Source organism: Neolamprologus multifasciatus, chromosome 12, assembly GCF_963576455.1.
Source record: "Neolamprologus multifasciatus chromosome 12, fNeoMul1.2, whole genome shotgun sequence".
Classification (NCBI taxonomy): Eukaryota; Metazoa; Chordata; class Actinopteri; order Cichliformes; family Cichlidae; genus Neolamprologus; species Neolamprologus multifasciatus.
Window position 1 is genome coordinate 34,632,584 of NC_140450.1, and position 15,492 is coordinate 34,648,075.

The window sequence follows — 15,492 nt, forward strand, 5'->3', positions numbered from 1 at the left end:
GGACTCAACCTGCAGACGGAGTCAGCGACAGAACAATGCACGAAAAGTTTCGGAGGAGTTGGGCAGCAAAGATTACGCATTCTGGATAAGCAGCAAGGATACAGAGTTCCAGTCAGAACGTGGCATCAACAAAAAGGGTCTGATGGTGGACACAGGGGCAACTTCGCATATTATTACAGATATAACGAAGTTCGGAAAATTTGACGACAGTTTCCAGACCAAGACACACTACGTAGAGTTGGCTGACGGCACTAAGTGCACCGGAGTTGCAGAACAAAGAGGGGAGGCAGAGTTTTGCTTAATGGACAGCAGGGGGCAGTGCCACAAATGACAGGAACAGTCCAGCTTATATGGGCTACTACCTAGACAATGGAAAAGTACAGAAGCATAGCCTGGTGAAGTTTGAGACCAAAACAAGAGTAGAGACATACAAACTGACATGATGCCCGATGATAACAGTGACTTTGAGACACAAAATAGGTCCAGTGAGACCAGAGAAAAGACTGATGTGAGTACAGAACACACAGATACTCAGGAACAGATCCCAGTAACCATGTCTGAGATGAGCAGCCAGTCACAGGAGAGTGAAATTGACTGCGAGGCTGCAAGGTACCCTTCCAGAGTGAGAATAAAGCCTGGGTATTTAAGTGAATATGTTACTGACAAATAGGATTGTGATCAAGTACTCACAAACATGGATTATTGTTCCAGAGCAATGTGTAACATCCCCCAAGCATTCAAGGAAGCAATGACTTCATCTAACTCAGAGAAATGGGTCAGTGCAACGAATGAGGAGACGCAATCACTAAGAGAAAATGACACCTTTGCCTGAGGGTAAGAAGACAGTGGGGGGTAGATGGGTGTACACAGTCAAAAACAATGTTGATGGTTCTGAGAAGTACAAGGCACGTTATGTTGCTAAAGCATACAGTCAGAAGATGAAGAAAGATGTTCCCCTTCTACTAACCTGACTACTATCAGTGTTGATGCACAAGAAAACATGCTTTTACATCAGGTGGATGTTAAAGCTGCCTATCTACACGCACCGATAAATTGTGAGGTATTCATGGAACAACCTGAGGGTTGCACTTTATCAAGCACTTTATTTAGCATTGCACTTTAAGCATGGATTTGCACACAAGAAGTTTAAATATTTATTGACTATTTATTGGGAATTTTAAAATCAGTCGGTAGCCTTATTTCAGATCCTGCACAGCTGCTCCTCATCAAGGAATGTGGTGGTTGTCTGTGAGGAGAGAAGAATGGTGATTGAAATTGTGATTAAGGTTTACCAGTAAGGAAAACTAATGCAAGTGTGTGTGTGAAATCTAGGGATAAAAGTGGTGCAAATAAGTGTAAGATAATGATTACTCACCTTTCTTGCCTGTGTCCTCTTCAAGGTGTTTGGGCAAATGTTTCCCTGGGGGTCCAGACACCATTTAAAGGTTCCGGGAGAGACCATTGGTAAAGAGAGTGTGGTGAAACTTTTTGTGCTTGGGTTTCTGGGTTTTTATAATATTGGGTTTGGTGTAACATTAAAGTGTGAAATATTTATTAATATGTAAATGTGAAATGTATTTATTTATTCTTATTGATATATTGTATACTGTGGTGGAAGGTTGGGATTTAATAACTTACCTGAGAGTGGAATAATGGTTAAGTCTGTGACAGCTGAACATATTTAAGGCTGCCAGTTGTCATTAGATTGTGGATTTTGTGCTGTGAAGAAGCTCGACAAGTTAATTATTGTAAGGAGAGCTGTATAGAAAAGAAATACTTTTTGTTCCACTACACTTGCCTTGGTCCATCTCACTGTGTTTCCAGCCGCTAAGCGCCGCCCTGTTACAGGCTAAAACAAGGTGTTGCATGAATATCGGAGTGAGAACAACTTTGTGCAAAATCCCACTGACCATTGTGTTTACACAAAGATGACAGGAAATAAGGTGATTTTGATAATATGGGTAGATGACCTGATCATCACTACTAGTGATGAAAGTGAACTAACTGTTGTGCAGCAAAATTCAAAACAAAGGATTTGGGTAAACTGAGACATTTCATTGGAATAGATTTTGACCAGAGTGATAACTGTGTAAAAATGTTACAGAAACAATATGTGGAATAAATACTTGAAAGGTTCAACATGCAGGATTGTATAGAAAGACTGACACCTTGTGAGAAAACACTGAACTACACTGATGGTGCAGAAAAGATGAGTGAGGAATTTCCCGGAGGAACCCACCCAGGGGATTAATAAAGTTTCATCTAATCTAATCTAATCTAATCTAATCTAATCTAAAGGTACAGAGAGGCAGTTGGTAGTCTGATTTATTTGGCTACATGCACAAGACCAGACTTGAGTTTTATAGTCAGTAAACTGTCACAGTGTTTCACTGAGCCAACTGAAGACCAATGAACCACAGTAAAACATGTACTGAGATATCTGAAGGGAACATCAGAGAAAGAACTGTGTTACAGAAAATGTGACGATGAAGAACTGAGGTTGTGGGCACACAGTGATGATTGGGCAGCTGATGTAACAGACGGATGTAGTACTGGTTATTGTATAAGTTTGGCTCTAAATGGTCCTTTGATTTCATGGAAAACCAAAAGTCAACCTACTGTTGTATTATGTACCTGTGAGGCTGAGTGCATGGCTGTAGCTGCAACCCTACAGGAGTGTTTGTACCTAATGTAACTGTTACGAGGTATCGATGGACAAAAATATGCACCGCCAAAGGTTTATGAAGATTGGCTAAGAATCCTGTAACGAGACAGAGATGTAAACATGTTGACATAAAGTATCACTTTGTAAGGTCAGCTGCAAGTGAAGGAAAAGTAACTCTGGATTAACCTGCAACAAAAGTTAAGTTGTTCAAGTTTGAAAAGTTTATGTTTGGACATTAACCAGGTATACAGACATATAAACAGCACTGGCTGAGAAACCCTGTTTTTGTTACTTAAGAGAGTCATAATAGGAGAGCAAAGAAAATGCTCCCAACTATGGAAACAGCCAGAGGGTTTATTTATGTTTGAGGTGTGATTTACATGTGTGGCTGTTAATAAAGTTGGCGTTCTCTCGGGGGCGTGAGCGTTCATCCAAAATGGCAGAAGGCTGATGTGTTTGTTCCTCCCTAATTATCGCCGGTGTAGTTTACCACGTACGTCAGATTTTCCTGCGCACCTTCATACTTCTGTTCTTTGAAAATAAATGTCCCTGCAGCACAAGTGTGTATACACTTCAACACAATAAGAACAGTAACAGTATATTTGTGTGTGTGCTGAATATGGGAGAAAGATTCAAGACATAACCACAGTGCTTAGGGGCTAGTGGAGCAGAGTAACCATCACAGATATCCAGGAAACAGTCTCCAGCATGAAGACTTGTCCTGATCCCAAGGATACATCTGCACTTCTGCCATCTTTGATCGTTAACTTGGAGTTTGGGGTCATTCTCACTGGAAATTTGAAGCCTAACTTAGTTTGGAAGCTGCCTTTGACCATATAGCAGCTAGCATAGCCTTCCTAAAGCCAGCAATGTCACACAGCCCATGTGTGAATGGACTTGCAACTAGATCAGCTATGCAGAAATAATATTGGTCTCTGTTACTTTGATGTGCTTGACAAATAATTTGTAAAAAGTAAAAGTCTTGTTTTTTTGAACATGGTACCACTTGAAGACAAAGCTAGTGTGTGTAACATAGACACCACAGGATCCAATCAGATTGCAAAAAGTCGTTTGCACTAATGACCCGTTATATTTGTGGCTCCTCTAAGTTACAGGTTCCTGGGCTCAGCTCGTAAACAGGCTTTAGGTGATAGAAGTCATTTTTAATGGAACGCAATGATTATTTTAGGAATACCTTTCTGTAAATGCTAGCTGCAGCCTTTAAATTACTTATTACCATTGATGCATCCATGTAATTTGTTATTAAAGTGCAAGTGTTGATTAGCTGTGTAAAGTAACACTGAAGAGGAAGAGGTTCTGCCAGCCTCTCACTTTCGACCACTAAGAAGCTAAATGAGTCACTAACTTTCACAGCACAATAGGCTCATTCTGCCTTACAGATGTTTTTATTTTTGGCAAATTATTATGTGCGCAGTATGTAAGTCTGTTCCTCTGTAATGCTTTCTGTGTTTGTCACATTAAAAAATAGTTTTCTTGAAGTTGTAACATTATTGTGTTGGGCACTGATTATTGTGTCACTACAAGAATGTATTAAGAGGATAATCGAAGTCAGTTATGGTAAATGGACTGATTCTTATATAGTATAGATTCTTTTCTGTATAGAGCGCTTTGAGAGTACTCAAAGCGCTCTATACAACATGCCTTATTCACCCCCAATCTCACGAGCACTTCTAAACACAAGTGCAAACTAATCAACATCCACACTCCGATGAATGCACCCAAGTTAGACTATAATGTGGAGTTTGTGGTGCGGAGTGCTGGGTCCATTAAATGGCCATTTTCCAATTCTCCATATTTTTGTCAGTTCGAAGCACACCAGCATTTCGTTTGTGGTTATTTGACTTCTGCTGGCACACTCAATATCTTTTTTTGTTGAGGCCACCTGACACAACAGTGGTCTGTGCAGCAGTGCTTGTTAATGTCACTTGAACAGTGTTACAGAGTCTTGGACTCTTGAGCTGAGGCAATATTTCACAAAACCCACAGTTACTGTGTTACTAATATTGAAACTGCTTCTGTGTATCACATCTGTGGAAGGAGAGGAAACTGACCTTTTTCTAAATTGGGGAAGGACAAATTTAAATTTGCAAAGATCTTAAGATCTGCAAAGTCTGTTAGTTTTTGGAGCATTTTAGTCAAAGAATCAATGGGCATGGGAAATACGTCGTGCACTGGGAATTATTATATCAAATTCTTTGCACAATAAAGCATTGCTGTATGGATTACAGTGTTGGTTGGCATGAATACGACTATTCAGGGGCGATTCTAGGATCAGAGCTTCGGAGGTGCTGAGCACCCAGAGAGCTGCCCAGTCAGGCAAGGTAAACTTTACTAAAGAAGAATGGATTGCATTTATATAGCGCTTTTTGAGACCCTCAAAGCGCTTTACAATTCCACTATTCAGTCACTCTCACATTCACACACTGGTGGAGGCAGCTACAGTTGTAGCCACAGCTGCTCTGGGGCAGACTGACAGAAGCGATGGCTGCCATATCGCGCCATCGGCCCCTCTGGCCATCACCAGTAGGCGGTGTGAAGTGTCTTGCCCAAGGACACAACGGCAACCTTCCGGTTACAAGACAAACTGCCAACTCTTTGAGCCACGATCACAGTTTCCTAACCTTCATTACTGCGGGAGAATAATGAATGATGCTCACAGTGAGCAAAAAGTAAACTGAGTGCGTTTTTTGGACAGAGATTCACTTGTAAAGTGTACGTATAATACAATACAGATACATAAAAAGAGTCCTTGAAATGTACAAAATATTATTAAAAAATAATAGTAGTGTGTCCACAAACAGCAAATATTGTCACAAAAAGTAAGAAATCTTTGGGGGTGCTTTGATTCATGCTGGCTAAAATCGCCCCTGTGACTGTTACTAATTTTTAGTCAAAATGAGGATGTGAGTGATTGTGTGATGGCGTCAGTCACACATAGATAAAACAAGTCCATTCATTCACTTCATTAGTTTGATTTGCAGTTGCTTCACTAATATAATTCATTAATGTTTTTACTTAAACCTGACACTAATTTAATGAAGCGTGCACGTAATAGCACTGTGTGGTTTTTTCTAAAGATGTTTTTTGTTATATTAATTATGTTTTTGGGGCGATCGTGGCTCAAGAGTTGTGTGTTCGTCTTGTAATCGGAAGGTTGCCGTGTTCGAGCCCGGCTCGGACAGTCCTGGTCGTTGTGTCCTTAGCAAGACACTTCACCTGCCGCCTACTGGTGTTGGCCAGAGGGGCCGATGGCGCGATATGGCAGCCTCGCTTCTGTCAGTCTGCTCCAGGGCAGCTGTGGCTACAACTGTAGCTGCCTCCACCAGTGTGTGAATGTGAGAGTGAATGACTAGTGGCATTGTAAAGCGCTTTGAGGGACCCAAAAAGTGCTATATAAATGCGATCCAATTATATTATTTTTCTTTCTTTGAGTTACCTGGTTTGGGGCGGGTGGCTGTTTCCTGTCTGGGCAAAAGGCGTGGCCAAGGGCTGAGGACTTTGAATGCCTACCACTATATATATTATACCACCTGTGTCTTTGTGAGTTAAATTGTGTTTGTTTGTTTTCAGTTTCTGGAAGTTTGTGTTTTGATTATATTTAGTTGACCTCTTTATGGGCCCCACTAATTATATTTTTGAATTCTGTCTTTTTGAACTTTTCTGAGGGTTAAAATAAAGAAAACCCCATTTTGAAGACATTATTTGTGTCTTCTATAATATAAAACTTGCACAACCAAGATATGAGTTGTTTTTTATTATAAGACAGTTACTTTAATACACAGAGAACTTCAGAGCCAACATTTAGTTTCACACCATGGTCTTTCCTTTACCTTCACCTAGCTGCTTTTATTGTCTAACCACAGGCTGGAGTCTGGATGTGAAACTTGGAGTGTGGTGTGGAAACACATGACTTGGTTTTCTTGCTGGCAGTTTGGCATGTGACAACAGGAAACGCACAGGTGATACTGAAAATGTTAGAATACATGAGATCAATGATAATACAGACTGTCATGGTTTGGTGGGATGCAATCATGAATGTCTGCTGTAGGGTTTGTAAGTTTATTAACAATCCCACCCACTTGCTGGTCCCCAGTGCAGTTCATAAATATGGTGATTACCATCACCACCATTTAGTAATAGATATAGAAAAGGAAAAAATACAGAGAATAGTTTTGTGTATAAGAAGTTGTGAAATAATAGATAAAAGATGGGTACTGTGTGATATCTGTTAATATTTTGGGTACGTAGAGAGTAAACCAGCTAACAATATAACATCTGTATTGTTTCTAAATGGGAATTTCAAGCATAGTCTTCCGCCAACACTGGATCTTGAGACTCAGTCATATCCATGTCATATCCACATGTTAGAAATTTCCAGTCATTTCTGAATCACTTCTGTTCTGAATGTCTACCTGCCCCCTCCTGAAAGACTGGAAGGTATCTCGAAAGTTTTGCGAACCGAAGTAGTACAACAGTGGATCCAGGCAGCTGTTTACTCCAGCAAAAATCCAGGTTGCGTAATACGCCGTCTCAAACTGAAGGAGAAGACGGCATTGTTGCGGGTAGTATTTTTTTAATATGACTCCTACGGTCCGTACCACATTCAGAGGCAGGAAGCACAAAGCGAATATAACCAGACACACACCTATCATTCTCTGAGATTTCACCTTCACTTTCAGACCTTTAGCTGTGCTAATGTTTAAGCGAGTTAAGGTGTTTGCGAGACGGCTATAGCATGCAGCGGACACAAAGAAAGGCAGTAAAAACCCAAAGATAAACAGGATAAAGTTAATGACGAAGTAGGATTCTGTCAGTTTGGTCTGATGGATGGAGAGACACTGTTTGTTTTTCCCTTCTGTGGAGGTAGGAAGAGTAAAAGCAAAGATCAGAGCCTGGATCAGTAGCAGAGACCAAACTCCAGCACAGAGCTTCCTGACAAACTCCTTCCGCTTTATACAAGAGCTCCTGTTGAAGTGAACCACAGCCACATACCGATGAATGCTGATGAGAGTGAGGAAAATGGTACTGCCGTAGAAATGTGAGCTCAGCAGGGCAATCTTGAGTTGACACAGGAACTGACCGAACGGCCAGTTGTTCCCCATAGCAAAGTAAACTGCCATCATGGGAGTGACTGGTGTGGCGATGGCATCGCTGAGGGCCAGGTGGAACTGCAGCGTGGTTCCAGACGTCCAGCAGGGCAACCGGCAGCAGAACACCCACAGGCTGAAGGTGTTCAGGAGGAAGCCGATAAAGAAGACCAGGCAGAGCAGGATGGTGAGAGACACGTGCTGACTCTCCGCCAGGCAAAGGCCAGAAGCATTGCTGTTGTTCCCAAGCTGAGAGAGAACTTCACCAGGCATCTTTGAGTTCCTCACACCTGTGAGAAAACAAAACAATCATCACAACACCGCTTGAGGCTGGCTCCAAAGAGAGTAATGGGTAGTTATGCTCACTGCGTTGCCTGTGTCGTGGGTGTCACACCTTGTGTATCTTTTTGTAACCTGTTCAGCTGTGGCGACCAAGGCAAGACGCAAGTGTATGGTTGTGTCGGTTTAATGTTCCCGCACAGGCGCAGAGACATACAGACATACAGAGGGAGATGTTGGAACAGTGAAACAAACATATGACAAATTCTTGGCTTCTGTTTTTGACTTCTTCCTCTTTTATATGGGTGGTTGTAGCTCAGGTGGCAGAGCAGGTCAGCCATTAATCAGAAGGTCGGTGGTTCGATCCCAGGCTGCCTCCTGGCTGCATGTCAAATATCTTTGGGCAAGATACTAACCCCATGTTGCCTACTGGTGGTGGTCAGAGGGCCCGGTGGCGCCAGTGTCCGGCAGGGCGCCCCAGGGCAGTGCCCTGGCTACAATGTAGCTGCCATCACCAATGGGTGAATGTGTGTGTGAATGACTTAATGTAGTAAAGCGCTTTGGGGTCCTTAGGGACTGAGTAAAGCGCTATACAAATGCAGGCCATTTATATCAGCGTTTGTGTGACAATATTGTCTGAGTGTCGCCACCTGTTGTTCAGGATAATACTGCAGCGGCTCCTGTACCTCAATGGCGGTTTTAAATACAAGTGACTGTGACACAAGGTTGCAGCAGTGAATATAAATGGGCCCTTTGTACTCGCTGTTCTTGCCTAAAAATTACACACATATTAGTGCAAGTCACATTTTGGTATGGTTTTGGCCAGTTGTGCACATCTCAGTTTTTGTAACCTTGTGTTTGCTTGGGGTTTATGGGGCTTAATAGGATGGGTTGAGATAAACTGGGTGTTGTGTGCTGTTAGGAATCCTTAACTGACCAATCAGCATGCAAAAGTATTAGTATTATTGTCCTGCTTCTTTTTATTATTATTTTAACCATTTAATGCCATCTGCTCCTGTTTATTGAGGACTATCAGTGACAGTCACTTCAGGCTCCCAAAGCCTTTGTTTGAACTCTGAATTGGCAGTTTAGCCAATTCCTCCCATTCATGGAGAAAAATCCTTTCATTTGGTTGATGCTGTTCAAGTGTGTGTTTGTTTTTCCTTTATAAACACACCTACACATCCGTGTCCATCATACTGCTTCCCCAAAACAAGGCTTCCTGACATTTGACTGTGGTAAAACTGCACAGCAGCATTGTTCACCTTGAAACCATTCAAACCATTCACTTCAGTAAAGTAAGAGTAAAGTGCTCAACAGATTCAGTTTCAGTGCCTCATGTTAATCTCACTTTATTCATTCTTTTTTCCTTTGATCTGTTTATTCTTATCAAATCAAAATGTATTTATAGAGCACATATTAAAACAACAGTGTTGACCATAGTGCTTCACAGTCAGTAAAAGCATGAGTCAGTTAAAACAAACAATAAAAGAGGACAACAAACAATAGGTAACAACACAACAAGCTAGACCAGCCAACTAGACAGAATCAAAAGCCAAAGTAAAAAAATAAGTTTTAAGACGTGATTTAAAAGACTGGATCGACTCGGCAGTACGAACATGAGCAGGGAGGTTATTCCAGAGTCTGGGTGCCACGGATGCAAAGGCCCGGTCACCTCTCGACTTCATTCGAGTCCTAGGTTGTGCTAGGAGCCTCTGATTGGACGATCTAAGTGCTCTGTTGGGATTGTATAAGTGGAGTAGTTCAGAGAGATAGCTGGGTGCTAAATTATTCAGAATATTAAAAGTGAACAAAAGAATTTTAAAATCTATACGATATTTAACAGGGAGACAATGTAATTTGGCTAAAATTCTTACTGAATCTTTTCTATATTATTGCCCTTGCACTATTTTTCATTATTTATTTATAATGCTGAATGAATAATGAACAACTTTTAAGAAATCCGACAATCTCAGTCTCTACAATCTACTTCAATCAGCACAGTTTGAGATTGAAGCAGTTCCCTTGTTGCCCACGCTGATATGACTTCAGGCTCAGCTTTGAAACTGCCTGTCTGAGTACAACAGTCTGCGTTTTTTCTTATTTGTTATTCACAAATAAATATATGCATCAGGCTTAAACAGGCGTATTAACTGCTTTGTACTTTCTTACTGTCAGCCTTTCTATGATCCTGTCTGAACATTTTGAATTGTACTATCCTATGTGCTGTAGTAATGCGTGAAGAGCTGCATGGATTCCAGATTCTGGTGACATCATCCCAGCGCGATGTGGCAGCTTTCCTAACAGCGTCAGTGTTCAGTGGAGCTAAGGTCAGGTGACATGCAGTTATGTTTGCCTGTTGGTCTTCTTCTGTCTTCAGACTTTAACCTCCCTGGTAGAGGTAATGTAAAAATGTAAAAACGATGTCTGTTAGTAGAATTCAAGATGCCTGTGATTTCAGAGATTTTAGAGATCTGGATCCAAGAATTTTTGGAAGAATTCTATTAACCTATTTTAGATTCAGATATACTTCTATGGATCTATACGCAGTTTTGAATCTTGAGCTGCTGCTTCTTCTTGTAAAATGTTTGGATGTCTTTGTCTGCATGAGCCATTTGTCCTGCTTTATCTTTCTGAACGGTGTTTTGAAGATTTTCCTCGTCCTCTAAGAACACCAACAGCTACCTGTTGATAGGACCTGTGCTTTTTTGTGGAATCACATCCTGTGTCTGTTTCTTTTCTGTCTCTCACTGAACTGATCTTCCAATAGTGAGCTGTCCTTTGGTCTGCCTGTTCCTGCATTTGATGCAACTGATTCAGTTTCCACAAAGAGTTTTACAGCTTCACATACTTAACTCTTACCAACCGTGTGTCTAAGATCAAATTAACAGCTCTTCTGACACTTGTAGATGCCATACTGTCCACTATAACTGTTTACATTTAAGAGTGTTTTTTGGAACAATGAGTTGATAAAATCAGTTTCATCTCCTTAACTCAAGGAAATTTGACCTTTGGTTCGGAGGGGCACTAAAGTACATCGGTTTTCTTGCTCATTAGTCCACAGTCTGAAATATTAATGTTCTTTTATTTTTACAATTAGAACTGTACTTGTGTAATTTCTCACAGTTTCTTATTATTTCTAAGCTTCCATGAAAATGTGAAAGATTTCCTTGGCTACAATCATACATATGTGACGCAAAAGCAAAGTAAAATATGTAAGTCTTCTACTTTCTTGTAATTGCAATTGTTTTTTAAAGATCTTACCAGAGCTGAAGTTATCCTCAGTAATTTGTATCCAGTAACACAATGACTGCTTCTCTTGAGGAGTGTCAGCATGTAGAGCTGTTAGGGGCGGAGCTCTACAGTGACAACTACTGACAGCAGCTTTTTTTTCTGCCAGCTATGTCAGGACTCAAAGTAACAATTTCCTTAAATGTTCCTCGTGTAGATGACGTGAAACGTGAAACAAAGTATTACAACACAGATTCTGGTTACTGCTCGAGGGCATAACCATCAATATCCTCGCATCTTTTCATGATTTCATGTTTTTCCGTCTGACCAGATGTAGCTTTTTGCACCATCTTCTCACCATCCTTATACTGATCATCACAATATGTTTAAGTGCTAAAAGACACATCATTTCCTTCCTTGTTAGTCAAAGTAATTATGAAATACTCAGAGGGTGTAGCAGCCGTGAAGTGTCATGAAACAACAACTCTAATCGCCACATTTTTTTTTGTTTTTCACACTTTTTTTGTTACACAGTTTCAGTTTGTTGTCAAAATGAACAATAATAACTTTGTTTCTCTCAATATGGCCGTCATACTTCACTATGGTTAAAGGTAAACATTCTTTTTAACATTGCACCAGCGCTGTTAAGAGTCTCCTTCTGTGAAAGACTGATTGGCTACAGCTGCCTGTTGGGATGCCCGTAGGTCAAAGCAGTCTTTTTTTCTGTTTCAGTTCTCGTTAGATTTTTCAGTGAATGGATCTATACAAAGATAAGACTGCTGCCATATAACTGATAAATAATTAATCAAATCTTCCTTCTGTTTACGTTCTAATAGAGTTCTTTATTAAAACACATTTAAAAACTCGACCAAAGAAAAAGTGTCAGGAGTGCACGCTAACGTTTGTGCCTCTGCAGCATGCAGCTTTTCACATGCAGTGAAAAAGCAGTTGCAACAGAAACTAATGTGAACTCTTTTACTTTTTTGCAATCTGCAGTTTCATCAGACCACATGAGCCCGAGACCTCCGTTTCCACCCACAGAGAATGAATTTCTTATTGCTGATTTTATGAGGGGTGCTTCATATACAAAGTATATTTATTGTCTTGTGTTTCTGTCTGTTTTGTGACTCTTAAAAATGTGTCGATTGTCGTCTTGGATCTGTCTTGTGATACAACATAAATCCACTTTACTGCACTCCTATACTCATCACCACAATATGTTTACATGCTTTCTTGTTGCTGAAACTGATTCTGAAGAATGATTTCAACAGCTCAGAAAGTGTAGCAACCGTAGCAGTTTGTCTTGAAACAACAACTGTAATCTCCACATTTTTACACATTTTTCATTTTTTACAGACTTTTCTATTTTTCTCAAAATAGATTTTCAACTTTAACCCTTTCCAGGCAGGCGTTGCAGATTTGCAACAGTTAAAAACTAACAACCTGATTCCCCACATACATATTTTATGAGTTTTTTTTACTCAGAAGTACCACTGCAGGTATTCTTTTGTGCATTAGCAACAAAAACTTAATTTGAGCCTGAGAGGGTTAATATCAAAATTTAGACTTTTTTTTCTCTTCTGGTAGAGAAGGCGAGGCCTAGTACACATTGATTTGCTACGACTGCCTGTTGGGATGCTGTCAGTCAAGCAGCCAGATGTGGACATGGATGAATGTTGAAATATACTTTCATCCACCATATAGTAGCAAGGAAGCGGAAAACTATCCCCAGGGTTTGAATCTATTTTCTGCACCAAGCTGTACACACACCATTTAATGCTGTAAAGTTACTATGTAACATTCTATTGACATTAACATTCTTTTGGAATTAGCTTCAAGTGTTCGTTAGAGGAACTGCAATTTGTAGCAACTCCTGATGGCTTCATTTTTTAGCCTTATGGTAAATGGCCTGTATTTATATAGTGCTTTTACTAGTCCCTAAGGACCCCAAAGCACTTTGCAAATCCAGTCATCCACCCATTCACACACTGGTGATGGCAGCTACATTGTAGCCACAGCCACACTGGGGCGCACTGACAGGTCGCCCCAGACACTGGCGCCACCGGGCCCTCTGACCACCACCAGTAGGCAACGGGTGAAGTGTCTTGCCCAAGGACACAACGAGCGAGACTGTCCAAGCCGGGGCTCGAACCGGCAACCTTCCGATTACAAGGTGAACTCCCAACTCTTGAGCCACGATCGCCCTTACTACTTGCTTGTTCCATGTACATTTGATGCTGTTGCCAAGTGACTGAAGACTGCTAAATAAAACACAGGCATATGTCTCATAAGCTCTGAAAAGCAACAGAATGCAGAGCCTTGTTGGTGCTTTTCAAAGCACAGCACATAACACAAAGCGAGTGACCTAAACACACTTTCCTACATTTTTTTGGTGCAGATTTTACATGTGACTTTATTATTTTCCAGTCATGTCGAGAAAGGCGTGGAGTATGATTTTATTTTGTACAATATTAGATCTGGATTGTCACAGTAAAGCATTCAGCAATAGTTTCATCCCAGAAACCCTGGTAGCAACCCTCTGTTAGCTGAATATCATGTTGGAAACCTTCTCCTTTGTTACTCACCATGCACAGACTTTTCAAATATGGATGTAGGAAATAGGTTTTCAGTGACATGCAGCAGCCCATTTTCTGTTTACTTCCTGGTATGCAGCTGATTAAGTTTTCACAGAGCCACTTGAATGCGGTTGCTTACAGACATAGTCGAAAACCATCGTTCTTAAATAACCATGCAAACAGCAGACCGCTTTTACCAATAAGTCTTCATTTCCTTTTGTGCCGTACGCTTTGACTTCTGGTCCAAAAATAGTGGACAAACACAAAATGTATCAAAAAGTTCATCAGAAGAACTAGATGTCCTAGAGAAGAACTAAGTACAGGTTTGAAATCATTGTGAAAATAACTAACAGAGAAGTACCTGTGATGATTATTACCTGCTGACCTGTGTAATGGATGAATGCTGGAAAGTTGCATTGAGCATGAAGCTGAACATTTTTACTGCCACCACACTGATAAGCAGAGAATGAAACCAAGAAATACTGCAGACACATATGGTGCTAAATTGTCAGCCATAACACAGGGCCACCCGACAGGCATCGTAGCCCTCTTTCTGATTCTAAAAGGACCAAAATGTACTAAATTAATTTCATGGTGTTTTACGTGACATGAAACGACCTTAAATTTATCAGGAAAGTGCACTAAGGTCTCAGGCAACACTGTAACCAAAGAAGCCACCATGTTTGGCGTCACGTTTCAGACCTGAAAGATAGATTTGTTTTATATACATGCTATGTTTAGTGAGCAGGTGCTTCAATGGTGACTTAATGAAACCCGTGTGTCCCGAAAAACATTTGCTCTTTCACTATGAAAGAAGAGACATGTCCTTTGGAGATGACAAACTACACAAAGGAGATGCAGTGTGTGTGTATTAGCAGATATTACTTGTGAATTCAAAGAGTTCCTGTTTTGTCCTGTTATGCCACTATTTGGTCCAGTACTCAAGACATAATCCAGCATAGTAACATTTTAAAATGCTGTGAGGGGCCAAAATCATCTTCCATCTGTCCGATGGATTCATTTATATTAAAATAATGTTGGAGAGAAGTAGTCTACTACTGAACTGCGTCAGCTGTAAACACGTGGAGAAACCTGTTGCTTTGCATCTTCTGTTGACAACGGACCTGCTTTTATTAGTAACACACGTCAGGGACACATGATAGTGTGTAGAGGATGTGAGAGTCAGTAGGGAATTGCCAGGTGACCTAATGGAAAAACAATGAGGGGAACAAAAACGGTGCATATTTCCAGCTGGGGAAATATTGTCAACATCGTGGTGAAATGTAGAATCCTGGATAGTCCAGACAGAATAACACTGTGTGCTCCGTCTGAGGGCAGACAGACGTGTTCTGCAGTCTTTTCTTAAACTGATGCATTTATTTGCAGCTTTCAGACGTCTGAGATTTGTTTGGACTGCTTCATATTATTCTGTTATTTGTGTTATAATGTTATAATATAAGAATATGTAAAGCGCTGTACAAATACAAGCCATTTACAATTTACCATGTTATACGTTACAGTGACAAAACTATTTGTCCCCTTGCAAATTTTCAGTTTTTTGTATACGTTTCACACTTGAATATTGTAGATAATGAAAAAAAAAGTAATATTACAGAAAGCTAACCCACATAAA

The 15,492-nt window shown here is 40.5% G+C and overlaps 1 protein-coding gene across 1 annotated transcript; it reads right to left on the reverse strand.

Moving 5' to 3' along the window:
• Positions 1 to 6,257: 6,257 nt before the first annotated feature.
• Positions 6,258 to 13,182, reverse strand: LOC146507421 (P2Y purinoceptor 4). The gene is made up of 2 exons (XM_085179594.1): positions 11,317 to 13,182; positions 6,258 to 8,063 (listed from the first exon to the last, which is right to left on the reverse strand). Exon 2 carries the CDS (start codon positions 8,044 to 8,046, stop codon positions 7,051 to 7,053), a length of 996 nt encoding a protein of 331 aa, XP_085035720.1. The 5' UTR covers positions 8,047 to 8,063; positions 11,317 to 13,182; the 3' UTR covers positions 6,258 to 7,050.
• Positions 13,183 to 15,492: the final 2,310 nt, after the last annotated feature.